General features: G+C 41.6%; 1 protein-coding gene across 42 annotated transcripts in view; it reads right to left on the bottom strand.

Moving 5' to 3' along the window:
- ERC1 (ELKS/RAB6-interacting/CAST family member 1) overlaps window positions 1-26,122 on the bottom strand; it is a 525,728-nt gene that overhangs the window by 234,037 nt on the left and 265,569 nt on the right. For 35 of the 42 annotated variants that reach the window (XR_010598153.1, XR_010598149.1, XR_010598152.1 and 32 more), the window contains one exon: window positions 4,824-4,955. The exons of the other annotated variants lie outside the window; for them this stretch is intronic. Coding sequence is in view for 31 of the 35 variants with exons in the window: in XM_065582406.1 (XP_065438478.1) it covers window positions 4,824-4,955 (132 nt within the window). In the remaining 4 variants the exon portion in view is untranslated. The remainder of the gene's footprint in view (window positions 1-4,823; window positions 4,956-26,122) is intronic. 42 annotated transcript variants of the gene reach the window in all.

Genomic DNA, 26,122 nt, shown 5'->3' with positions numbered 1-26,122 from the left:
CTCAATTTTCAGAGGGAGATTTTTTCATAATTTATATAAACCTCCACAGAATGGGAAACAATGAGGACATTTTTAAAGTGAAGAAGGGAATGTGAGAAGGTTAAACAGCTGAAAGGAAATCCCCTTCCCACCTTAGAACAATGGCTACTTGCCATCCCTCCCCATTACCTAACTGCATTTAATAGATACTGAAGCAAAACATTGTCAGGTAAAATAGGACAGGGCAGTTGACTTGGTGCTACACAAAGTCACTGAGTGACAAGGTTGGTTTTCTCTTAACACTGTCTGCAAGTAACATAGCATTAGTTAAGGTCCTCTCAGTTTGCAACCTTGCTGGAAATAAAACACAGCTGTCATATATGACCCTGCTAGGGGTGTTGGTCTTCTCTCCCATTCCTGCCACTTCCCACTCCTCTCTCCTCCCCTTTTTCTTCTTTTCAACAGCAGTGCATTCAACCCTTCTCTTCCCTGTCATCTACCGTCCATCCAACTCCTCCCTATCAACCCTCCTTTGCTTTCAGATCCAGGCTCTCTCTCTCTTCCTCTCAATCTCCCACATGTCCTCAGTCACTAACTTCCATGTTACCGACCCATCCAACCCCTTGGCTGCACGTTTCTTCACCTTCATGTCTTCATTTGACCTGCAGCCCTGGTTCAACTCTCCCATTCACCAAAAGAGGTGTTCACTTGAGTTGTTTTTCACCAAGCACTGCACTCTCTGTTGCTGAGTTCCCCCTCTCCAACCATCACCTGGTCACTTTTAGCATCGCCCTCCAGCAACCCCCATCATTCCTTGCCACCTTCTGTGCCTTCCAGTCCACCAGCCTTGATGGCTTCTCATTTGCTCAGAATGATCTTCACTTGATCTAGTTGTTGATTCTCTCCATGCTTCTCTTTCCTTCACCCTTCTGCCCCTCTCTCCTACTTGTAAGTTCTCGCCACCATCTCTCAGCCCTGACTCACTCCCAACTTTTGCTTCCTCCACTCCTATTCTTGTGCTGCAGAGCATCTCCGGCGGAATTCCTTTGACCAGACTGACTTCCTCTACTAGAAATCCATTCTCCCCTCTTTCAGTACTGACATATTCCTAACTAAACAACTCTACTTCCCCAGCTTAAATGAATCCACACTTGCAATCCCAACTGCCTTTTTGCCACTTTTGACTTACTCCTCAAACCCTTCACTTCTCTCTCGGATTACCTCCAAGAGGAAAATTACAAAACTATGTGATCTTCTCCCCGCGGCTTGCCTTTCCCACATATCTCTCCTCCTTCTCTGTCATAGATGCAGAAGTTTCTCATCTGCTTTCGTCCTGTAACCCTTCCACTTGCCACATCCCATCTCCAGATCTCCCTAATGCCCACCCTCATCCCTTTGCCCTTAATCTCTCTTTCTCCTCTTGCTCTTTCTCCTCACAATACAATCACACTTCAGTCTCTCCAATCTTAAAAAACCCACCATTGACCCCACTTGTCTCTCCAACTGCTGCCCCATCTCCCTTTCATCTGTAAGCTCACTGAATGTTCTGTTTACAATTGCTATCTGGTATTTCTCTCTTCAATTCCATACTAGACCCTCTCTGATCCTGCTTCCACCCAACACGCCACTGAAACTGCTCGTGCCAAGGTGTCTAGTGACCTCTTCCTAGCCAAACTCAGAACCAGTATTCCATCCACATCCTCTTTGAATCGTCAGCTGCATTGACACTGACTATGTTCTTCTTCTTGAAATCTTGTCTTCCCTTGGATTCTGTGAGTCCGTCCTCTCCTAGGTCTCCTCCTAACTCTCCAATCTCTCCTTCAGCATGTCCTTCAGAGGATCCTACTCATCTCCCCCTTTGCCCCTGCTTTCTGTGGGGGTTTCACAGAGATTTGCTCTTGTCCCTCTACACTTCACTTTTGGGTAGTCTTATTCACAAACACAAATACAATTATAGTCTCTATGCTGACAACTCAGATCTACCTCTAATCCAGACCTCTTTCCTTCTGTCCAAATTAAAATCTTGGCTTCTGACATCTCATGGATATCTAGCCATCAGCTCAAACTCTACATGGCTAACACAGAGATCTTAATCTCCCCTCCTCACTACCTCCTCTCTCATTTACTATGTACACCACCACTATCCTGCCTTTTTACTAATGCCAGCAACCTGAGTGTCTTCTTCAACTTGGACCTCACTCCAGGTCCTCACATCCCCGCTATGTCTAAATCTCGCAGATTCTTTCTGTGTAACATATGTAAGAAACAGCCTTTCCCCTCTATCCACCGAGTTACAACTCTTATGCCAGCTCTCATCATCTTGTGTCTCAATTACTACATCGTTCTCACTGACCTTGATAAATGTAATTGCATACTTCCCCCCCACAATATCCATTCTGAATGCTGCCATGAAGATCAGTTTCCTAGTCCACTGCTTTGATCACAGAATCATAGAACTGGAACGGACTCTTGAGACATCATTTAGTCCAGTCCCCTGCACTCAAGGCAGGACTAAGTATTATCTAGACCATCCCAAGGTGTTTATCTAACCTGCTCTTAAATATATCCAATGATGGAGATTCCACAACCTCCCTAGGCAATTTATTCCAGTGCTTAACCACTCTGAAAGAAAGTTTTCTCCAAATGTCTAACCTAAACCTCCCTTGCTGCAATTTAAGCCCATTGCTTCTTGTCCTATCCTCAGAGGTTAAGGAGAAGATTTTTTGTCCCTCCTCCTTGTAACAACCTTTTATGTACTTGAAAACTGTTATTGTGTCCGCCCTCAGTCTTCTCTTCTCCAGACTAAACAAACCCATGCTTTTCAATCTTTCCTCATAGGCCACGTTTTCTAGACCTTTAATCATTTTTGTTGATCTTCTCTGGACTTTCTCCAATTTGTCCACATCTTTCCTGAAATGTGGCGCCCAAAATTGGACACAATACTCCAGTTGAGGCCTAATCAGAGTGGAGTAGAGCGAAAGAATTACTTCTCCGAAGAAGTGGGCTGTAGTCCACGAAAGCTTATGCTCTAATAAATTTGTTAGTCTCTAAGGTGCCACAAGTACTCCTGTTCTTCTTCTCATGTCTTGCTTACAACGCTCCTGCTAATACATCCCAGAATGATGTTTGCCTCTTTTTTTTTTTTTTTTGCCACAGTGTTACACTGTTGACTCATATTTAGCTTGTGATCCACTACAACCCCCAGATTCCTTTCCGCAGTATTCCTTCCTAGGCAGTCATTTCCCATTGTGTATGTGTGCAACTGACTGTTCCTTCCTTAGTGGAGTACTCTGCATTTGTCCTTATTGAATTTCATCCTATTTACTTCAGACCATTTCTCCAGTTTGTCCAGATTATTCTGAATTTGAATCCTAACCTCCAAACCACTTGCAACTCCGCCCAGCTTGGTATCATCTGCAAACTTTATAAGTGTACTCTCTGTGCCATTATCTAAATCATTGATGAAGATATTGAATAGAACCAGACTCAGAACTGATCCCCGTGGGACCCCCACTCGATATGCCCTTCCAGCTTGATTGTGAGCTATTAATTACTACTCTCTGGGAACACTTCTCCAACCAGTTATGCACCCACCTTATAATAGCTCCATCTAGGTTGGTTTGATATGATTTGTTCTTGACAAATCCATGCTGACTCTTACTTATCACCTTATTATCTTCTAGGTGTTAGCAAATTGATTGCTTAATTATTTGCTCCGTTATCTTTCTGGGTACTGAAGTTAAGTTGACTGGTCTGTAATTCCCTGGGTTGTCCTTATTTACCTTTTTATAGATTGGCAGTATATTTGCCCTTTCCAGTCCTCTGGAGTCTCTCCCATCTTCCATGACTTTTCGAAGATAATTGCTAATGGCGAAGATAATTGCTAATGGCGAAGATATCTCCTCAGTCAGCTCCTTGAATATTCTAGGATGTATTTCATCAAGCTGTGGTAACTTGAAGACATGTGTACACAACCATGTCACCCTTCTCTTCGCATCCCTCCCATGAATTCCCCCCTTCTCAACTGCATGAAATATAAGAGACTTGTCTTCTCTTTCAAGTTCCTTCAGGGCCTATCCCTACCCTACCTATCATCTTTCATACCAAGATGTCAACTCCCACCCGACTCCGGCCCACAATCCCAGTCTCTATCATCCATTTGTTATATTTTCAATCAAACACCTTCAGGCTTTCTCCCATGCTGCCCCTCATGATCGGGAGGAGCTCCACATAACCATCCACAAAACTAACACATACTCTTCCTTCAAAATCCTCCTTACAACTCCTTTTCCATTATGCCTACAAAGAACTTGACAATGGCTAAGATGCTGGTGTGCTGAGACCATTGCCTATCATGCTGACTACTAATGTCTCATTGTTTCTTTGTATCCCCATTCATTGTCCCTTGTCCTACACTTAGATTGTAAACTCTTTATGACAGGGACCATCCTTTTGTTCTGTGTCTGTACAGCGCCTAGCACAGTGGTGTCTTGTGTCTATGTTTAGTGCTCCTACGTGCTAAGGTAATACAAGTTAATAATAATACAACATATATAGTACAGTGTGTGTGAACACGTTTACACACAGGAATATATATTCGATGTATACAAGTCAGAGAGGAATGTCACACCAATCTCTCTTTCAAAGCACTGAACACCACACACTCATTTAGTTTCAGGAAAGGACAAAAATGGACCCCATTAGTTAATGTCTGCACAGTGGTTTAGGATCCCCAGATGGCAAGGTACTATTCAAGAGCAAAGAATGATTACTACTACTTTATTGTCAGGCTGTACCTCTTACATGCCCAACAGCAACACCAGTGACTGTATAAGATTGCAGACCTGTTTCTCAGCATTAGTCCTGGCTGATTCCTCTTGTGCTAGCACCATTTCCCGCTCTGCAGTTATCTGCACACTCTCTCTCAGCGCCTCTTCCAATTCTTCAATCCGATCATCCTTTTTACGCAGGTTATCCTGGAAAATGATGGGAGACCAGGTGAAGTAGACTAATTTGGAAATAAGAATCAGAGCCCATTAACAACCAAGTGCTATGCCAACTAAATAGCTGCTCTCCCTCCCAGAGTGCAATTCCACATCAAAATATCTTCGCAAAAAAGGAAGGAAAGATGAAGTGAAGGAAGAGGAGGAGGAATTGCATAATACAGTGAAGGAAAAATCTAGCAAAGCAAGACAGATGTGCTTGCCCTCTGCAACTGTGGTACCACAATCCTTTCAGATCAGACAGCACAGGTATGAGAGGGTTGTTTGTAAAGAAAAGGTTAGTGTGCAGTTCCAAAGAAGCTTAATAGCCAGCAGTGGTGGGACAATAGCAGCATTTGGATTCCCTCATGCACTCTCACTCTCACAGGCAGGTGAGGCAGAAGGGAAACATAGCATTGCAATTTTGCAATTCACCATGTCCAGATGGAAAAAAATATTTTATTGTCTGAAGCAAATGTTAACCTAACAAGAAAACAGGACAAACATCTGTACAGTTTCAGCCAAGTTTAGCTTCAGTTTTTCATCAGATACTGTTGCATGAAAAACCCACTTGAAGTTCTGGTGGGAAGTCCAGTTTGGATTTCAGGCATCTGAAGTGTAATATCCCCATACACTTCATTCTTTGATTAAGAATTCTTCACAGCTGCAAGTTTAGGTGTCCTGCATATATTCAAAGGCCACTGAAGTGCACTACAGGGTCAGGAGGAAATATCAAAAACTATTTGTTTACACACACAATGTAATTTGGAAAAAGTAGTATCAAGGGAACTGAATTCCAGCTTTTACCAAGAGAATCTGCTCATATGAGATATTTCTGACAGTAAATGCACATCCCTGTGTTTGGAGTGATGGCTTGTCTACAAGATTGAAAAACAAGCCACTTTAGGCTGGTCAGGGTACTTTGATTTCTTGAAGTGTGGCAGCCGCTGATTTAAAAATAATCAACTAAAATAAGCAAGTTGGGGACACATTCTATGCATCTTTGGTGTTGCAGGCTATGTTAGCTCACACAATCACCAGCATTAGAGATCTAATTTTAAAGTAACCACAAGGACTTCTTAGACTACTTCTCTGCAGTAGTAGACCTTGTAATGGAGAGACCATACTCTCTCATTCATATGAATACCTTGCTTCTCACATCCCACTTGCTATTTGATAAGTAGCTGAAATGAGGGAAGAAGCGGTGGCAAACCTATGCCTTTGTTTTCTGTCCTTTCAGATCTTGGTGTTGAAATCCTCCCACTGTTTCTCTGGAAGTATTTTACAGCACACAAAGTGTGAGGAATAACAATTGATTTTGAAGAGGTTTGGTTCTGAATCCGCCATTCTGATAATGTTACTGCGTTTAAAGAAGGATCTCATTCCTAGATGTTCATCTCCAAGGAATTGGGCTGTGTCCCCCACAAGAGCTGAGCAGTGCAGACTGATGCTGATTCTCTCTCAAGCTTGTCACTTCTAATCATCCTGTTCCAATACAGCTGTATATCAGCCTGCCAAGAGAGCTGTGCTGATCTCTGGCACCACTGCCAAGTGGAGACAGTCTAATGGGACCTGTCCAGCCAGCAGGAATCTACAACACTTGGCTGGCTTTCAAAAAGGTATTCAAGATACTTTCCTATAGTGCTTGCTGTTCAAAGAAGAATGTAAATGAAATGGATTTACAGGGGAGCAATGGCCAGTTCAGTTACAATAGAGTTTCCCACAAAACTAATGGACAGGTTTTCACATTAAAAATTTATGTTGCATGAGTAAGATTACACCCCTTGTTGAGTCCTTTTGATGCACTGATAAAATCTTCCAACGTTCTAAAAACTACTTAGGGGTTTGCAGTTAGTCAACTCAAAGTCTTCCCCTCAAAAAAGAATGAAATAGTGAGTTCCGAAAAAAAATCTCATCACAGAGTATTAATTCTGCCAGGCTTGAAAAATGTCAATGTTGTTGATTACACTCTTTCAAATCTTCTCCCTGGTTAGGCTGTAGAGTTTGGGACTGTCCATTCCATTTCACTGCACAGGATCTGGTAAGGCCCATCTAAACAGCTGTGTGCAACTGGAAAGGGGTTTATAAGAAGGAAGTTGGCATATAAAGTTAAATCTAAACATACATGCTCTTCTGTGCCCAGACAAACATTTACGAGCTCCAGGTACCCAGCCTAGTAAATTGCTCCATTCAGAAAAGTAAACTTTGGAGGACAGAAATAAGAGCTATTGGGTCCTATTGGTGATGCCAGAACAGGCTGGAACAGCGCTTTGGTACTTGCATGTGAAAATCTTTGCTGCTGTGTCTATTTGGAAACTGCTATTTGAAATAAATGTGAGAAAGATATTTTGCATATTAAGGTTATCAGCAAAATCTCTACAGCATGTGTTTAATTACTTTCCCTAAAATGCCACTCAGACATTCAGGCATCCTCTGAAAACATTTATGCAGATGATGGAGTGCTAGGCAATACTGAAAATGCACAGTGTGCATTCATGCAAACAACTGTCAAAAAATCACCCTCTTCACCTTCAGCATATGAGCCACCTACAGTCTATTCAGTAAGTAGAGTTTAGTTATAACTTTGTTCTTCCAGTCTATCAGACAAACGTGCTGAGAAAAGTCATGGTAATTTCCTCTAACTCATATTCATTCCACTATGAGCCTTCCCACCTGTCCCTATAAAACAATGTCAATGTCAGAAATGAGTAGCGGAGCCTGACAAACCCACACAGTACTGGTATTCCAAAGCAGAGCATAGTGAGTTTTTGTTAGACTACAGCATTAATTATTCTGTTCCTTGCTCCTTGGTCCATCAACATTTTTTTTGGTCCGAGTTGTTTTTAGATGTAAAACATGGAACTGGAGAGAAGAAAAAAAGAAAAAAAAATCAGTTCTGTAGTAAGTAGAAAAACCAAGTGATAGATGGGGCCCTTTATGGGATGAAAATCTCTCTTGCAGATTTTTCTGTTTTGCACCTAAGTATCACAATGATTGGGCAATTTATAAAAACCTAAAGAGAAATCTCCAACTTTCACCAGAGAGTTACATGAAAATACAGGAGGAAAAAACTCTTGTGCGAGTCTGATTTTCATAATAGTTGATATATGGGGGTCACAAATGGATTTAGATATTGCCCTTGAAGAAGGAAGAAATAAGAATGCTTTGCACTTTCAAGTGGATCTGAGTTGAATGGTGAGTGACATTTGCTTTTTGGTGCTTTGATGACAAACTTGAGTAATATTTAGTAGTTGAGCGAAGTGACAAATGGATACAAATCAACATTTTTGTCCTCTGCAGAAACATCTAAAACCTCAGTATTCTCCACCATGCTAACAATACTAACAGAACAGTTATAAAATGGTAGAGCAAACTGCAAAGTACAGAAATTATATGTAAAATGTTCCCCAAGACCATCCTTACAGAAAGAAAAGGAGGGTTGAGAAAAAGACAGAGATGGGAGCAGGCCTTTGAGTAGGTCAGGCTCCCAATTCCGGGATCACTGTCTTAGGCTGAACCCAACTGTGGGTTGTTTTTATTTTTGCTTTCTATTTACATAAAAATGTTACTTTCAGTAACCCTGGGGAAAAAGATATTACTGACTACAACTGTCTTTTTGCTACTGAATCACTCCACTGGTTTATGGTGCCCTTGTGGAAAAAAATATCAATTTTTAATTCTATGGATGTCCTGGGAAACTCAAGATGTATTTCTACCAGCCACCCATCAAACAGCAGTCGTATATAGGAGGAGAATTGTCACAACATTACAACATGATCAGAAGCAAGACCAATACATCTCTTTGGATAAAGGAAATCAGATACAGGGCATGGCCCAATGTAGTAAAAGAAAAATAACAATCACATGATTTTTCAGATGCTCATACATCAGACAAGTTAACTGATTCACTGGAGTAGTGGATTGGATGGGAAGCCAAGCTGTCTGACAAATGCATTCATTACATTTTGATATTGATGGCAAAACTGCAGGTACATAAAATAAAAACAAATTGTCAGTGCTTCTCCCTGAATTATACAATGCATCATTTGGTATTTTGACCTGAAATAAGCTGAAGTCCTGAGAGTTTTTACAGATTGACAGTAGTTCCTGACCAACTCTAAGAACACCATTCAGAAAATGCTGTTAAAATTATGCTGAGAAATTCCTTCAGAGTGTCAGTGTGTGTGCAAGCACACGCACACATATATAAAATAAATAGGAAAATGTTTGAAATGAAAACTAAAAAAATAAAAATAAAAGAACCATAATTTAAAATGCTTGACAGCAGAAGTTAATGAAACATAGAAAGAAGAAAAGAGTCAGGAAATTCTGCACTACTCAGAACAAAATCTCTACAACCACCTACCTCAGTGAGACAGAAGGGGGGGGGGGGCGAGGAGAGGATAAGCCTCCCGCCCCCCACTTCCAGATAGTCAAATATGTCTGTAAAACGTTATGCCAAAGCATGTGATAGGAAACGTGTTTTTATCATCAAGAATTAATTACACAGAAGCTGACACACATGTTAAGCATCACTAAAAAACACACAGTGGCCAATGTGGATGGAATAAATACAGATGAAACAAATTCCATTGCTGGAAAACAACTGAACTAAGTTTGTGAATTGAAAGAAACAGCACAGAAAAGCAGCAACAATTACACACAAAACTGTAGCCCTATAATAGCTTGCGCACTGATTAACAACAGGCAACCATATCTAGTGCCAGAAGAGTATAAAGCCCCACCAGTGGGTCTGAGATCAGAGAAACATCAATGAAGTCGAAGTCCCTTTTGGGGTAAAATTATATCAAACAGAAGTAATCCTAGTAGCAAAATACAACATCTAAATGCTTCTCCTTAAAATATATATAAATTGAAAAACCCACCAGGAATTTACAAACTGCAAAAGAATAGGCATACTACTAGGAAGACAGACTAATTGTATACATAATCCAGTCACAATACCCTGTTTGGCCATGGCACAACTAGTGTGAACCAATTAATTCTTTTAGAGTTCAAGGGGAAAAAAAAAAAACCATTGAGAATAAAACTAAAATTAACTCAAGCACAACTTTATTCTTCACATTCCTGGAATATATTCACCCTGTTTTGATAACTCATTTGGAAAATTCTTAACAAAATCCATGGAAGGATGCACATTACACTACTGCAGTCTCAAGGATCGCGGCAACTAGGTTTCAGAATATTATGCAAGGAATCTCCAACAATTGTGTGGGAAATCTGCAGTCAACCTTTGATTTCTTCAGTGTTTGTCCCCTTAGGTATCTTCTGTGCTATCACTCAAAGTTGTGAGAATTTTTAAAAAGCCTATCTCTGAAAGCGGATCAGCAATATTCAACCTCAAGAGTAATCTAAAGCACAGAGAGCTTTGTATGTAACAATGGAGTAGGATCCTGACCAATGCTAACTGAAATAACAGGTCTATTATAAGATTCTGTACTCCCCATATGCCTTGCTTCCCTCTCTGGATTAGCCTGAAAGTGGATTTTATTGCACCTTAGAAACTGGAAGAAAAAAGAAAGAGAGGTAGCTGTAGATAAGTGTTAAACAGAAGGCCGAGAATCAAAGTAAAAGAAAGAACAGGTTAAATAAGTCTAGTAGAAACTGACAATTTCTCTCTCGTGTAGCTACCACGCCTTGGACACTTCTTTCCAGTTAGTTTAAGTTTGGTGCCCGAACACGAATCAGAATGGTATGTTGATATTATATAGGTATTTCTCACTAGTAAAAGCCTAGACAGACTAAAAGTTCATGCCAATACTAACATCCAGGTTTACCATTTAGCAGTTCATACAGGATGCCAACAGCTTTAACATTTCACTTCAGCTGCTACAAATTACCACTTCTGTATTTGTTAAAGCCAACAGGGGCCATGATTCTGTACCACCACACTGGGTCACTGCCTCACCTATTGACTGACAGCCATTGCTGAGATTGCAGCTGGTAACAATGCTCTGAAATGAGCAAATAAGGCTTCCGTAATTGTTTTTGTGGGGGATAAGTGGGGGTAGACTACTGTAAAAAGATTTCATCACCTATAAATCAGAAGTGTGACTCAGACTCCTAAATTCCTGTGGGTTTAAGGCAAAAGCAGCAACAGATGTAACTAACAGCACTACAAAATATTAACGAGAAGCTCGAACACGTAAGTGACTTTCCTGATGACCCCACACACCCTGCTGAACTCTGCTTCCTGACATCAGTCCTGTCATCATCATTGTACTAATATATCACAGTAGTTGTAAGACACACCTTCTGCCCCACTTCCAATCCAAACATTCAGTAAGAAGAGAGCAGTTAAAGAAACAGGCATGGAAAAATGTCTAAAAAAGTTCATTCCCATCCTCCCTTACTTAAATTAAAAATAAAAATACTTGTTGGTACAGTAATTCTACAGAAGTGTTTACACAGCAATTAAATGGCTGAATTTACTGAGTCTCTTCGTTTCTCAGCTACAGACAACTATTTCAGAGGGTTTCACATTTATCACCCCAGACAAGCAGTTTCCTCCCCCTTCAACACTCCATGTCCCTTTCTGACTCTTCACCATAGTAAAGCAGCAGATTTATTTGTTAAGACTGAAGAGCTGCTTCCTTTAGAGCAAGCACCACTTACCAGATAGGACTAACATGTTAGGAGGAGATTAATGCTAACCTCTGTTCATTTTCCTTAAAGTAAAGAGACAGTAATTCCTTATTACCTTTACCCTACGCATTCTTCCTCCTCCCTCTCCCATCCCAATAAAAGTTCATTAAAATCATTTGATATGTCAGAATTCAATTACCAACAACCCTCGTTGTTGTTGGAAAAAGAAACAACTGAAGACAGATGCATCAATGAAGCCAATTTCAAGAAAAGCAACTGTTTCGGGTGCAGACAAGATTCTGTTACACACCAGATTTTTTTTATTATTATTCTAAGGAAATGCTTTTTCTTAAACATTAAAAGATGTCCTTTCTTCTCTCAACTCTTTTTTCAGTCAGTGCACAGATCAGGATTGCCTCAACTATTAAAAACTGAAGTCATGACAAGAGATGCATTTGATTCTAAAAATAAAAACCACATACATTTATATAGTCATACATTGTGTGTATAATAATGAATATTATAAAAAAAATGTCCTGCATCTCAATCCAGTTAGATCAAACAGTATCAAGACTTTTTTTTTGGTTTGGTTTACTACATAATAACTAGGTATCATGCCTCTGGCCAATAGTTTAGTAACCATGAGCATAATTATAAGATGAAATAGCTTTTTGTTCAAAAATAATAGACAGACATTTACATTAAATAAACAAGATAGGCTACAATAATACAGGATAATTAGATTGTGAGTTTCTTGCATTGCTTTGGTAGAGAAGTCCTGCTTCTCCGTAACTGAAAGGGTTCTGATGACATTTTAGTTAAGATTTGTTTTCTCAGGCGCTGATCCAAAGCCCATTCAAGTCAATGAACATCTTTCCATTAACTTGAATGGGCTTTGGACAGGTCTCTAGCTCTTCCCTGGCAGTTTATGTTTGACACCAAGGTCCATCTATTGTTCTTGATATAGAACTCAAAGGTGTTCCTGATCTTCAATGGCACGGCCACCTCCTTTAGAGGCAATATTAGAATCTCAAATAAATTAGGGCCAATTGTTCAGGAAGAAAACGAATGATTTATAGGTGCTGCATTGCTCAGTTGACTTAATCATGCAGAATACCAACCTGTATATGAACTGTGGATCTGAGCACAACACTGAAAAGGCAGAGTTAAAAATTGGATTTTTAGAAATCAGAATAATGAAAAATCCTGAAAATGCCCCAGAAGATGGACAGGATCAACAGAAGACACTAAGGTGGTTTTCTTTTTGGTCATTCATGGTGAATTTCCCAGACTATTTGGAGAAAAAGTTTATTTTAAAGACATTTTCAGCTGTATGCCATCCAGATTATGTAAATGTATGTAGATGTCTTTACCTGGGCTATCAGGATTACATCAGTATGGACAAGAGAAAATCTCTTGTAATTCTGAAAATATTCCCTTTTTGCACAACACTTAAAAATGCTTATGTAGGTGGACTGGATTAAGAGGAGAAAGAAAAATGTTTATTTTTCCCTCAGGTGATAGTACACTCCTGTTGATCTAAATGGCCTGAGGGATATCTGAAAGTTTTGGATAATGGGGAGTTCAGATAAACTAAAGCGATGTTAACTAACACAGGACTACATGGGGACACACTGTGGATTCAGATAAACAGAATTTTTGGATAAGGGGAATTTGGATCATTTGAATAAAAAAGAGTTACTAACCAGTTCAGAAACTGTTGTTCTTCAAGATGTGTTGCACATGTCCATTCCACTCTTGGATTTACGTGCCTAGCGCAAAGGCATCAGAAACTTTTCCCCTCCGCGGTACTCAGTGAGACTCTTGAGGGTCCCCTTGCTGTTATATGCCGCTGCGTGCAGATGCTCTGCATGCAGATACAAAGGACAGAGCCGCCCCAGACTCCTTCAGTTCCTTTTTGCCAGAGATCCAATGTAGATGGATAGGAAGGCAGGTTGTGGAATAGACATGTGCAACACATCTCGAAGAACAACAGTTACCGAATAGTTTAGTAACTGTTTTTTCTTCTTCGAGTAATTGCTCATGTGCATTCCATTCTCGGTGACTCACAAGCCATAAGAACAGGAGATGTGATTACAGTCTATTTCAATAAAGATTGGAGAACAACCCATCCAACTCTAGCATTGTCACTGCAGTCTTGAGCCACAGCGTAGTGGGAGGAAAATGTGTAGACTGAGGACCTCTACAAACGTCTGCAACTGGAACCTGTGACAGAAAAGCTGGATGAGGCCAATTGCAACCTTGTCAAATGAGCTGCAACTCTGCTAGGCGGAGTGACATTAGCCAAGTCATAGTACATATGTATACAGGAGGCATTCCAGGAAGAAATTCTCTGGGTAGAGACTGACCGTCCTTTTATTCTGTCTGCCACTGCTATGAACAGCTAGGAGGATTTACGGAAGTACCTGGCTCTGTCCAGGTAGAATGCTAGAACTCTTCTGACATCCAAGGTTTGCAAATGCTCTTCTTCCCTGCTTGTATATGGCTTTGGTAGGATATGGGCAAATAAACTGGCTGATTGATGTGGAAAGATGACACCATCTTTGGGATGAGCTTTGGATAAGGACACAGGTAAACCTTGTCCTTAAAAAAAGATTGTATGTGGAGGCCGAACATTGAGGAATGCAGCTCCCCTACTCTTCTGGCCAAGATAATGGCCACCAAAAATGCTACCTTCATTGATATTTGCAGCAGAGAGCAGGTAGCCAATGGTTCAAACGGGGAACCCATAAGACTTGACGATACTAAGTTTAGATCCCACAGGGGAACAGGGTCTTGTACTTGAGGATATAATTTGACTAAGCCTTTCAAAAACCTTATGAACATGTCATTGGAGGAAAAAGTGATTGTCCACTTTAGAGAGGAATGTTGAAACAGCTGTCAGATGTACTTTGATTAAACAAACTACCAACTCTTGGTGTTTCAGGTACGATAAGTAGTCCAGGATACGTTGAACTGAAGATTGGCCAGAGATACCCCATACTAGCCAGACTACACAGAAAAATGTCTCAATTTAGAGAGGTAATTAGCTCTTGTAGAAGGCTTTCTACTATTTAGCAGGATCTCTTGAACCTCTTTTGAGCAAGACTGCTCTCTAGTATCCAGACATGGTGCATCCTTGCAGTTAAATGAAGGGACCAGGATCTTGGGAAATTAGGTCCAAGTCTATGGGACGTGGAACTGAAGGTTTCACTGACAGCACCAGGAAAGTGGACAACCAGTGTTGATGGGCCCATGGTGGGACTATAAGTATGACTCTGGCATGGTACTGTCTTATCGTTAGTAATACTGTGTGAATGAGCAGGACTGGTGGAAAAGGATGGAGGAGTCAGCCTGATCATGACAGTAAAAACACATCTGTCATGTGACCCCATAGGGAACAGAGCTGCCAACAATTTCTGTTGGACTTTGTTGCAAACAGGTCTCCTTGGGGAAACCCCCACTGCTGGAAGATGTATCTGACCACATCCGGACAAAGAGACTACTCATGGTGACTCAAACGATTTGCTTGGGTGATCTGCTAGATCGTTTTGGATCCCTGGCAGGTAAAATGCTTCTGGATCTATTGAGTTGGCAGTGCTCCCAGAGTATAGTCTCCTCTTGACAGAGTGGAGAAGAACAGGTTCCCCGCTGCTTGTTGAGATAGAAGATTGCCACGATATTGTCTTGTGAGGACTAACATGCTGCTTCCCCTGATCTGCAATAGAATTACAGCAGTGTGACAGTGTTTAGTTCTCTGACATTGATATGTAAAGCTAAGTCTTCTGAAGCCATAGAACCTGAGTCTGTAGAGAACTCCCCATCCTAGAGCAGATGCATCTGTCATTAGTGTGAGCATCAGTTGCGGGTGGGCAAATGGAATATCTATACATACACTGGCTGGATTTGTCCACCAATCTAGAGAGGTGAGGACATGGGAAGGCATTCCCACCACTAAGTCTAGCTGATGGTGGTTTGGAAAGTAGATTGATGCCAGCCAGCCATTCAGAGTACTCAGGGGCAGTCCAGTGTCTTGGATCACATAGGTGCAAGAGATCACATGTCCCAGAAGCCTCTAACGGTTTTGTGCTGTTGTGATCAGGTGAGAGTTCAAACGTATAACAATTGATCACATTGCCTAGAACCTGGAGTCTGGTAGAAAGGTCCTGGTTTGAAATGAGTCCAGTATAGCACTTATAAACCGTATCTTCTGGACCAGGGAGAGGAGACTATTTTTTCTGTGTTGATTAATAGTTCCAAGAAATTGAACGTTGAATGGATCAGGACAACATTGCTTTGTGCTTGCAGTTTGGACTGGCCCTGAACAAGTCAGTTGTTCAGAGAGGGGTAAACCTCAACTCCCAATCTTTGGAGGAATGCAGCTACTACTGGAAAAGTTCCTAAAGGGTCTAGTTCTATTCAAATAAAAGGACAAAGCCCTGCGTACATCCAACATATGCACTGTGGATTCAAAGGAATTTGCATACGGTTTAGGAAAGAAGGTTGGTAGGTGTATAGGTTCATTGATGTGGAATGACGAATACCTTTGGAAGAAATCTGGGGTGTAGTCAGAGGGTAACTTTGTCCTTAAAAATAATGTGTAGGGTGGGTCCACCATGAGAGCTGCTATTTCTCTTGCACGTCTGGCGGAGGTAATTGCCACTAAGAATGTTGTTTTCATAGAGAGGTGTAAGAGAGAGCAAGTGGCTAGGGGTTCAAATGGTTGTTGCGTTAAGCAGGTTAATACTATGTGAAGATCCCAGGCAGGGGTAGGAGGTTTAATGTCCGGGTATACAGATTGGAGCTCTTTGATAAAGCGCTTGGTGACTGGATGAGCAAAAACAGAAGTATCGTAAATTTTTGTCGTGAAAAATTGTAATAGCAGCTAAATGGACTTTGATGGAGCTGAAAGAGAGGCCGGATTGCTTAAGGTCTAATAGGTAATCAAGTATGGATGGAAGAGGTGTGAAAGTGGGAAGAATTTGGTTGGTTGAGCACCATTGTGTGAATTGCTTCCACTTTCAGAGATAGGTGGTGCGAGTAGATTGTGTTCTGCTATGTAAAAGTACTCTTTGAACCTGTTCAGAGCATGTAGGAACCAAGTTTTGAGATGAAGCATGGATAGGTTGGGGTGAAGAAATCGGCCGTGTTGCTGTGAGAGGAGGTTCGGAGTGAGGGGCAATGAAATCAGTGGATGAATTGACATTCTGGTGAGGAACAGATACCATGGGTGTCTGGGCCACAACTGGGCAATCAGAATTACCGTGCCACAATCTGTTTTTATCCCCCGATACCGGTTCTCCACAGAGTTCTGACAAAGATAAAAACAGATTGTGCCATGGTAATTTTGCCCAGTCCCAATTTGGAGCAAAATTCGGGATATTTCTTGTTCTTCACAGTCGCGGAGAGATCCAGGGTTGGGTAGCCCCAAACATGGAATATGTTACATATGACTGTGTCATTTATCTCCCATTCATGATTCCAGGGAAAACGTCTGCTTAGTTCGTCCGCGGTGGTATTCAGGCCCCCGGGAAGATAGGCAGCTGTTATCTGGATGATGTTCACGAGGGACCATTTCCAGAGCTTCATAGTTCCTGTGCAAAGTGAGTGAGATCGAGCCCCTCCCTCTCTGTTTACATAGAACATGCATGCAATGTTGTCTGTCATTATCCGAACATGTTGGGTTCCAAATGAATTGGAGGAAGTGATGGCAGGCATAGCGTATAGCTCGCAGTTCTAGGGAGGCTTTGGTGGAAGACCATAGCCCCTGGGCTGTGTGGTGGGACATGTGTGCTCCCCATCCTGTGAGGGATGCATCGGTAGTCATTATAAGGGATGGAGCATCCTGGAGAAAAGGGACTCCTGAGCAGAGGTTGGAGGGAACTGTCCACCATCGGAGGGAGTCTTCAACTCTGAAGGGAATGCATAGAGGCTTGTTTAGAGCGTGTATGTTCGGTCTGTAAACTGTGGCCAACCAAGCTTGGAAGCTCATGTATAGGCATGCATTTTTGACCATGAAAGTACACGAGGCCATGTGACCTAAAAGTTGCAGGCTGTCTCGAGCAGTGACCTGGGGACTGTGGCGAAGTTTCGTGACCAGGAGTTTTATGGTGTTGAAACGGTCGAGCGGGAGAGACGCTACTCCCATCCAGGAATCAAGGTGCGCTCCTATGAACTCCAGTCGTTGGGTAGGAAATAAGGTGGATTTGTTTTTGTTTATTTGTAGGCCGAGGGACAGGAAGCAAGCAACGGTAAACTGCGTGGATTGAAGAGCTTCGTCGAGTGTTGAGGCTTTCAGGAGACAATCGTCAAGGTAAGGAAATATTATAACTCCCTGTTTCCTGAGGTTGGCAGTGACTACAGCTAGGAGTTTGGAAAAAACTTGGGGGGCTGTGGATAGGCCAAAGGGCAACACCCTGTATTGAAAATGTGTCGAGCCGAGGGTAAAACGAAGAAAATGTCTGTGGGCTGGGTGAATAGTCATATGAAAACAGGCATCCTGTAGGTCGAGGGCTGAAAACCAATCGCCCTGCTCCAGCACTGGGCTTATGGTGGTGAGGGTAACCTTTTTGATAAATCTGTTTAGCTGCCTGAGGTCAAGGATCAGTCGCCATCTCCCAGTTTTCTTTTCTGTTACAAAGTAACGTGACTAGAAACCTTTCCCTCTGTGTTGTTCGGGCACGATTTCCACTGCTCCCAGTCGAAGGAGATGTTGTACTTCTTGGAGGAGCAGTTGCTCATGAGAGGGGTCCCTGAAGAGGGATGGGGAGGGTGGGTGGGTGAGAGGCAGGGAGAGGAAAGGGATGGAATAGCCAATTGTGACGACCTCTAAAGCCCACTTGTCGGCGGTAATATTTTGCCATTGATGGGAGAATGGGCGTAGGTGGTGATCAAAAATGGGGCAATTCGAAATTGCAACGTGGAAGAAGCGTATACCTTACGTCCGAGCAGATCTAATTGCTTACTATCTCGTCAGATGGGATGGAGAGGGGAAATTGGTGTTTGTTCTTTTGGTTGACTGCGTCTACTACCAGCGAGTTTGGTGCTGGATGAGTGAAAAGGAATTCCAAGCCCTTGGAAGGGATAAAGTACTTCCGATCTGCTCGCTTACAGATAGGTAGGCTTGCCGCAGGATTTTGCCAGATGGCATGGCAGGTTCTAAAAGGGCTGCGTTGATAGGTAATGCAATCCTGGAAGACGAAGAGGGCTGCAGGATGTTGGTTAGCTCATGTTGCTGTTCAGGGATTTCCTACAGGTTAATTCTTAGCTCATTGGCAACACTTTTAAAGAGGTCCTGAAATTTTGAGAAGTCATCCAACGACGTAAGTGGAGTAGAAGCAATGCTTCATCAGGAGGAACAACTGGTTCTATTTGGTTAGAGGCAGGCCTTGCTTGATCCTGTGATTGTGACAGGGTTGCCTGGTGTCTTGAGTCAGTGCAGGTTTGTCTGCTGGCGGTACCGAACAGGTCTCACGCCTAACTGCAGTGGCATAATGAGTGTGGTCCCGAGTATAAGGTGCCCATGGAGCCAATATTGTCACTGTGGTGGGAAGGGCATGGGTGGTGCCATCCAGGGGTTTATGCACCATGGGGAGGGACCCTCGGAGTAGGACGAGGTAGCTTTTTTATGACCTCTCTTGTTTGCGGTCTGTGGACAGGAGATCTGATAAGGTGAAAATTCTCCCTGCAGCTCAGATTCCTCATCAATGGAGGAAAGCTGTCCGGACCTTGCCTGAGTGTCCGGAGAGAAGTAGGTGTTAAGCAGGGGTGACTGCAAGATATGTGACACTAGCAAGTCCCTTGACTGTGTGAACTGCGGTGCCGCAGTGCTTCTGTGAGGTGAGGGCTGTGCGAGAGGAATTTGCTGAGAAGAAAGGTTCCTCTGCACTGGTGTCCTGAGCCGTGTGTCACTGCCAGCCAGCTCAAAGGATGACGGTGCCGGGAGAATGAGAAGAGCCTGGGGGTGTGTGTGTGTGTGTCAGGCAGGCTAGTATGCGTCGGCACTGCTTCCGTTGCGGTGCCGAATGCTGCCGTGAGAGAGGCAGGCAACTGGAAGCCTGAAGCCTCGGCACTGGAGTGTGGTGCTACTGCTGCAGCCACAGATGGGTTTCGCCCGGCGTGTCAAAAGTGCTCAGCCAGGGAAACGGCGTGAGGGAAGTAGTGCATCTGCCCGGCGAACTCTTGTCCCTGAAAATACCCTTTGCGGGTGAGAGAGGCTGCCGCTTTTTAAAAGTTTTCTTGTCTTTTTTATGAAGTGGGGGGGGTAAGGGGGGGATAAGGGGGGCTGCGGGCACAGTGGAGTCAGCGCCTGGGTCTGAGAGATTTTTGCAACAGAAGGAGTTTTAAACGCAACTCCCTGTCCTTGCGTACCCTGGATTTTAAGTAGCTGCAGTGGGCACATTTTGGGACTCCCCCAAACATTTAATACATTTTGAGTTGCCATCTGAAAGAGGGATGGCATCATTGCAGTTAGAGCAGCACTTAAAACCTGGGAAGCCAGGCATGTTGGAAGCGGCTGCCGCTGACAGGAACAAAAAGTTGTTTTGTTTTGGGGGTTTTTTTGTTTTAAAAGAAAAGAAAGGGAAAATAATATCTAACTATAACTGGGAAGCTAAACTAAGGGAAATTAGTTGAACAAAGGGAGAGAAGAATTTCTCTAACGAGTCTGCTGAACTCCGTCTCAGGCCGGGGACAGTAGAGAAAAAACTGAGGTGACTGGTCGCGCATGCGTACTATTAAAGCACGCTCAACGTGTGGGGCAGGCTCTGCGCGTGTGCGACCGCTACGAGTACTGCTGTCAAAATCTCCAAGCAAAGGCACAGGGGCGCACCTACACCTGGAGTGGAGCACCCACAGGGACATCTCTCGAAAAAGAATGGAAGGATGATAGCATGGCTGTGTGTATTAGGGGGTTTGGAAGACACAAATGGTCTTTGCAGTGGGACTGGATTACAATCTATGTGAGCTATTAACACAGATAATCACACAAAAACCTTTGATAACTTTGAACACAGGGTGCTAGACTACATAGCCTACCAACATAAGGTTTAATAAGCAAGCAAATGTTACTGAACACCCATCAGCCCCTTCTCAACTTTATAGTCCACCCACATATCTCCTTCTCTGGAACCACCAACTAGCAGCTTTATCTCCAAATAAATATCAATCACAGACATGCAGATTTCATTTTTACATAATTAATTTCTACATTAAAAATACCAGCTTTAGAGCAATCACTAATACAGATCACTTATTCAAGTAATTTTTCCTAAGCATTACAGAAAAGCATATCACATTCACCAATTGCAATCTGGCATACTTCAACACATCAGTAAAAAAAAAAAAAAAAAAAAAATCTATGTACAATTTAATTTATGAAGTCCACACTAACTGTATATTAATAAAAAACAAACATGTAACAAATAAAACGTGGCTGGGCTTCAAGGGTGCCAAACAGTCATTCAGGAGGAGGGTGGAGATTGTGGACCCTGGGTGACAAACAAGGGAGTTGTGAATGAGAAGAGAACTGATGAGTTGAGCATAAATGGAGTATTGAATGACTTACCTGCTTATTTCCTTGCTTTTTAATCTCTCTCTCTCAATCTGGACTCTAAATTCATGTGGTTTTGAGTGGAAATACAACAACAAAATGTAATACCCCAGTTGAGTTTATTAATGAAATGTAATTATCTCTGGAGGATTAAGAATTCAGAAAAGAAGCAGATGCCAACAGAGTCAGTAAGTTCTTTTCTTGCAGCTACACCAGGGGTCGGCAACCTTTCAGAAGTGGTGTGCCGAGTCTTCATTTATTCACTCTAATTTAAAGTTTTGCGTGCCAGTAGTACATTTTAACATTTTTAGAAGGTCTCTTTCTATAAGTCTATAATAGATAACTAAACTATTGCTGTATGTAAAGTTAATAAGGTTTTAAAATGTTTAAGAAACTTCATTTAAAATTAAATTAAAATGCAGAGCCCCCCGGACTGGTGGCCAGGACCCGGGCAGTGTGAGTGCCACTGAAAATCAGCTTGTGTGCCATAGGTTGCCTACCCCTGAGCTACACGTTCAACAATTTTCCAGAGAAGCGGAAAGGACTGATGCTGACTTGCAGTGCTTTGCAGACTTTTGTCAGTCACTTTTTCCATACATGGGGCACAGATTTCTAGTCGAAGTCTCATCTCCAGTTAATATTTGTACAACGTTCCACAAAAAGAATAAGTGTTCTCATATATCCTAAAGTGTGTGCAAGCGTTTGCTGAGAGGGAAATTTAATAGAGAAAACACTGGTAAGATGTAGAATAGGATTATTTCTAAAGAAAGGACAAAATAAAGTTGGGGTGAGGAGATAAGACACAGAATGAATGTAAAAGCACAACAAGGGAATGTTTAGGTTTATTACCATGGGCAAATCAATTATGCTAAACGTTTTAGAGTAAATATTGAACCACTCATTATCATAGAAAATGGAACTCAAAATAATTTATTTCAATTTATTTAATAAGATTTAGAAAGAGTAAATTCCAACCTTCATGTGAGCTGCACAATGAACACTCCCTCACGCCCCCATTGGCCACAGCCAGTGAAAAGCAGGGCAACAGCTTTCTTCAGCAATGAAAGTACAGAATTCACTGCAGCAGAATGGATATTTTTATTCTCCAGAAGGGACTAGTCAGGAAGAGGTTTCAAAACAGCAAATGAAATAAAGTTTAAAAAAAGAAAAAAAACAGAAGATGGTAAAATGCAAATTTATTACCATCTTTTGAGCCCATGAAACAAAACACCAAAATGTAAAGATCTGTTTTTCCCCTTAAAGTATTTCTATTGTTTTGCTTAAACCTAGCCCTTAACATTTTCTATTCTCAAGAGAATTCTCTCACAGGAGTCACAGTATGTTGTCAACAATCACATTAATCTCTCTGACAGTTTTCAGCAAAGGGTTTTGAACTAAGATACTAATCTTAAAAAAACCCACACACTTGCAAGGAATAACTAGTGGTTGAGATAGTTGGCGCAGAGTCAGCAGTACTATCTTCACAGTGTTTAATCTCTTGCCTGTTATAACGGGCACCAATGCATTTCCTTGCCAACTAGACAGCGGAGTGCATCTAGCTGGTCTCATCTTCCCCAAACAACTAGCACTTTTACAGTCAAGTTTAAGAACAAAGGGAGTGTCTAGAGAATAACAGTTCTGACTGATCAGAGAGCTATACTAAGATGCAGAGAGCCCTATTTCATCTGTCAAAAGATGTCAAGGTTCTTAATGGCTTTCTCCTAATAAAAATCTCAATGTATAGTTATCAAGTACTGGGATACTTGAGATGCTGCCTATTTCTGGAATAAGCAGGGTTTACTCCACAGAAAATTACTCCAAGAAGAGTCTTAAATACTGCAGAGTATTTTTACACAATTCCAAAACGCAGAATTAAATACCTAAGTATTACGCTTTTTAAGGATACTCCACAAGGTGGACAAGGTGAATCTGTCTCCGCAGTACATGCTAAATATTTATATTTATATTTATAAAATATAAATAATATTTAAACCTGTTATAAAGCAAATTACAGAGTAAAAGCAAATGGAGCAGATGCATAAGCATCTGCCAGGGATCCACTTACCCTTTCTAAATGTCAAGTCTGCTCTCTCAAGCTTAGCCTTTGTAAATGTTATGGTAACAGGCCCTCTCTCTAGAGCACTATCTTCTAGTCTAATAAAACAGGAGGTAATCCTGTAACAACCAAGGTAATACCATAAACACCAGTCACCTAGAAATGACAGATCCTACTTTTATGTAACTGCCATATCATATCAGACAACAGGTCTGTCTAGTCTGGTGTTAGGTAATACCGTTTATACTTTAGAGGAAGGCAAAATCTACACCTGCGCTCTTTAATAATACCCCCAAACCATTCATACATGTACACCTCTACCCCAATATAACACGACCCGATATAACATGAATTTGGATATAACGCGGTAAAGCAGTGCTCGGGGGGGGGGGAGGCGGGGGGCTGCGCGCTCCAGCGGATCAAAGCAAGTTCGATAGAACACGGTTTCACCTATAACGTGGTAAGAATTTTTGGCTCCCGAGGACAGCGTTATATCGGGGTAGAGGTGTATGTATGAGAAATAGCCATTATTTTATGATCCTGGCAAAGCATTCTTCATTAAAAAGGGTAAAATTTTTGCTTACCCTCATTATCTTGACATGCAATATTACAAACATTAACAGCAATAAAAATACTCAAGACTTTTTACACATTTATCAGACAAAAAGCCTGGAGACAATATTGCTGTCATATTTCATGAACTGCTCAATACGTGCATTACAATAAACTTAGTTTTTTAAGGTTTCAGAGTAGCAGCCGTGTTAGTCTGTATCCACAAAAAGAAGAACAGGAGTACTTGTGGCACCTTAGAGACTAACAAATTTATTAGAGCATAAGCTTTCGTGGACTACAGCCCACTTCTTCGGATGCATATAGAATCATCTCTATATGCATCCGAAGAAGTGGGCTGTAGTCCACGAAAGCTTATGCTCTAATAAATTTGTTAGTCTCTAAGGTGCCACAAGTACTCCTGTTCTTTTAGTTTTTTAAAAAACCCTCAAATGTTAGAAAACCAGGAAATGGCAGAGTTAGGGTTGCACTTCTTAAGCAAGGCATTCAAAGTACCTTAATTCTGCTCCTATTAAGATACACTGAAAAATGTAAATGAGACTAAAGGAAGCATTTTGGGGTGGGGAGGGTTGGAAGAGTGGCACCGAGAAGCCTCCTTAGGTAAATGGAGATTCAAACACCAGTAGGTTCACAAGTAAGGTGGACAAGGTGAGAACAAAGGGCTTGGGAAGATTCCCTCCTTTCCTGTGAACCTCCAGATGTGTCCCCAACCCCATCCTTGATTTGCCTGAGGTGATATGCCGGCACCCCTTATGATCTTCCTTGAGACAAATGTATATTTTGTGCTCTTTCTGCAGGAAAAATGGCAGAAACTTTTGTTTTTAAATCAAAGCTTATGAGTCCATCATTCCCAATGTCGAATGTCAAGTTTCTTGGAGCCAAAGTCCTATAGCATAGATCCAAAATGAAAACAATCTGATATTTCACTTTATACTAATTTTTGGTACTGTGCACTAGTTCTCAACTAGTCCAATGAATAATTTCTCTCTGTAGCCATTTTTTTGTGCTACACATTTACAATACTCCCTTGGCACTACCTGAGCAGTGGAAAAAGAAGCAGAACAGGGCAGAGACTGAGACTCTAAGTACTGATGGAGCCTTTTGAAATAAGATGTTCAGTCCTCAGGCTGAAAAGCTTGAACAACAATGCCCCAGATGCTATGTGGAATAATACACTGAAACAATTTCCAATACATTTTGTATTCCCAACAGAGGAACAATCCCTCACAATGAGATAGGCAGCCAAAAGGACATCATAGGCCATTGGCAAAGAGGAGTTCATGATCTTCCTCTCCTGCAGGCAGAGAGCTTGAGAAGGGCAAGAGCAGGAGCGAATTTTTCTCCATGCACCTGTGAACATAAAACACTAATCTGTGTCTGTTGTAACTGGGTATTCTGTACTAGAAATTACAATCTATTAGAGTAGATAGTTGCGTCTACAGAACATTAAATTCTGTGCAATACGCTGCAGTTGTTGATGGAGACTAAACCTGCTGTGGAGATTACATTTGTACAACACCTGGTGCTGCGTCATCCTTTCTCCACTGTAGACTTGTATCCAATTCTCTGATGCCTAACCAGTTAACTGGTGACTCTGATGCACTACCAATTTACTTTCAGAGCTGACGAAGCATAGTCAGTTTGCAAGGAAATTTTAAATTTTATTTTTGAACAAAATGTCTTCAAACCAGCTTCTGTACTATATCCCATTAAACAGTAAGTACACTACAAGTTTTAATATTTGAAAGCTAGCCATTTGCATTATGGTATCCTCAAAAAGCTGGTTTTTGAAGAGTCAAAAAAGTTATTTTCTCTAAGTTAAATCATTCCAAAAATGGCTAGAGCGATTAGTTTCAAGTATTTTAATAGTTCTCCCTGGATTGAAACGAAACATGTTGGTTTTCATATTGAAGGAGATTTTGAAAAAGTTACAAGGGAGTCAAAAACAGAATGGAAGGGATTCCACAACCATTGGTCTAAAACCTTCATCTGTATTGCCACTATTCTGCACTTTCCCTTTTGAACTTTAGATGAAAACCATCCAGTCCTGGTGACTTACTGCACTTGCATTTCCAAAATGGAGTCTCCTCCTTTAGTGAATGTGAAACCTAACAATTGTGCAGTGTTCACTATTACCCAGTGGAACTCTAACACACACCACCAAAATTAACTCCATCTTGCTCTACGAGGCTCTAAAACAAACTGCTCAAAAAGCAGTTGTTTATGATATCAATAATTTGCTTTAATGATCCATGTCTCAATTTTTAAAATTAGTTCACACCTTGAAGTCACCAATTATTCTGGTCTCCTTGACAAGTCAAACATTCCAGCATTGTATTTAAGCTTTCATTTTATGAATTAAATGCACAAATGTATTCC

This window comes from Chrysemys picta, chromosome 1 (genome assembly GCF_011386835.1).
Source record: "Chrysemys picta bellii isolate R12L10 chromosome 1, ASM1138683v2, whole genome shotgun sequence".
NCBI lineage: Eukaryota > Metazoa > Chordata > Testudines > Emydidae > Chrysemys > Chrysemys picta.
The sequence above is the reverse complement of the archived record's forward strand: the minus strand, read 5'-3'. Positions and strand labels throughout refer to the sequence as shown.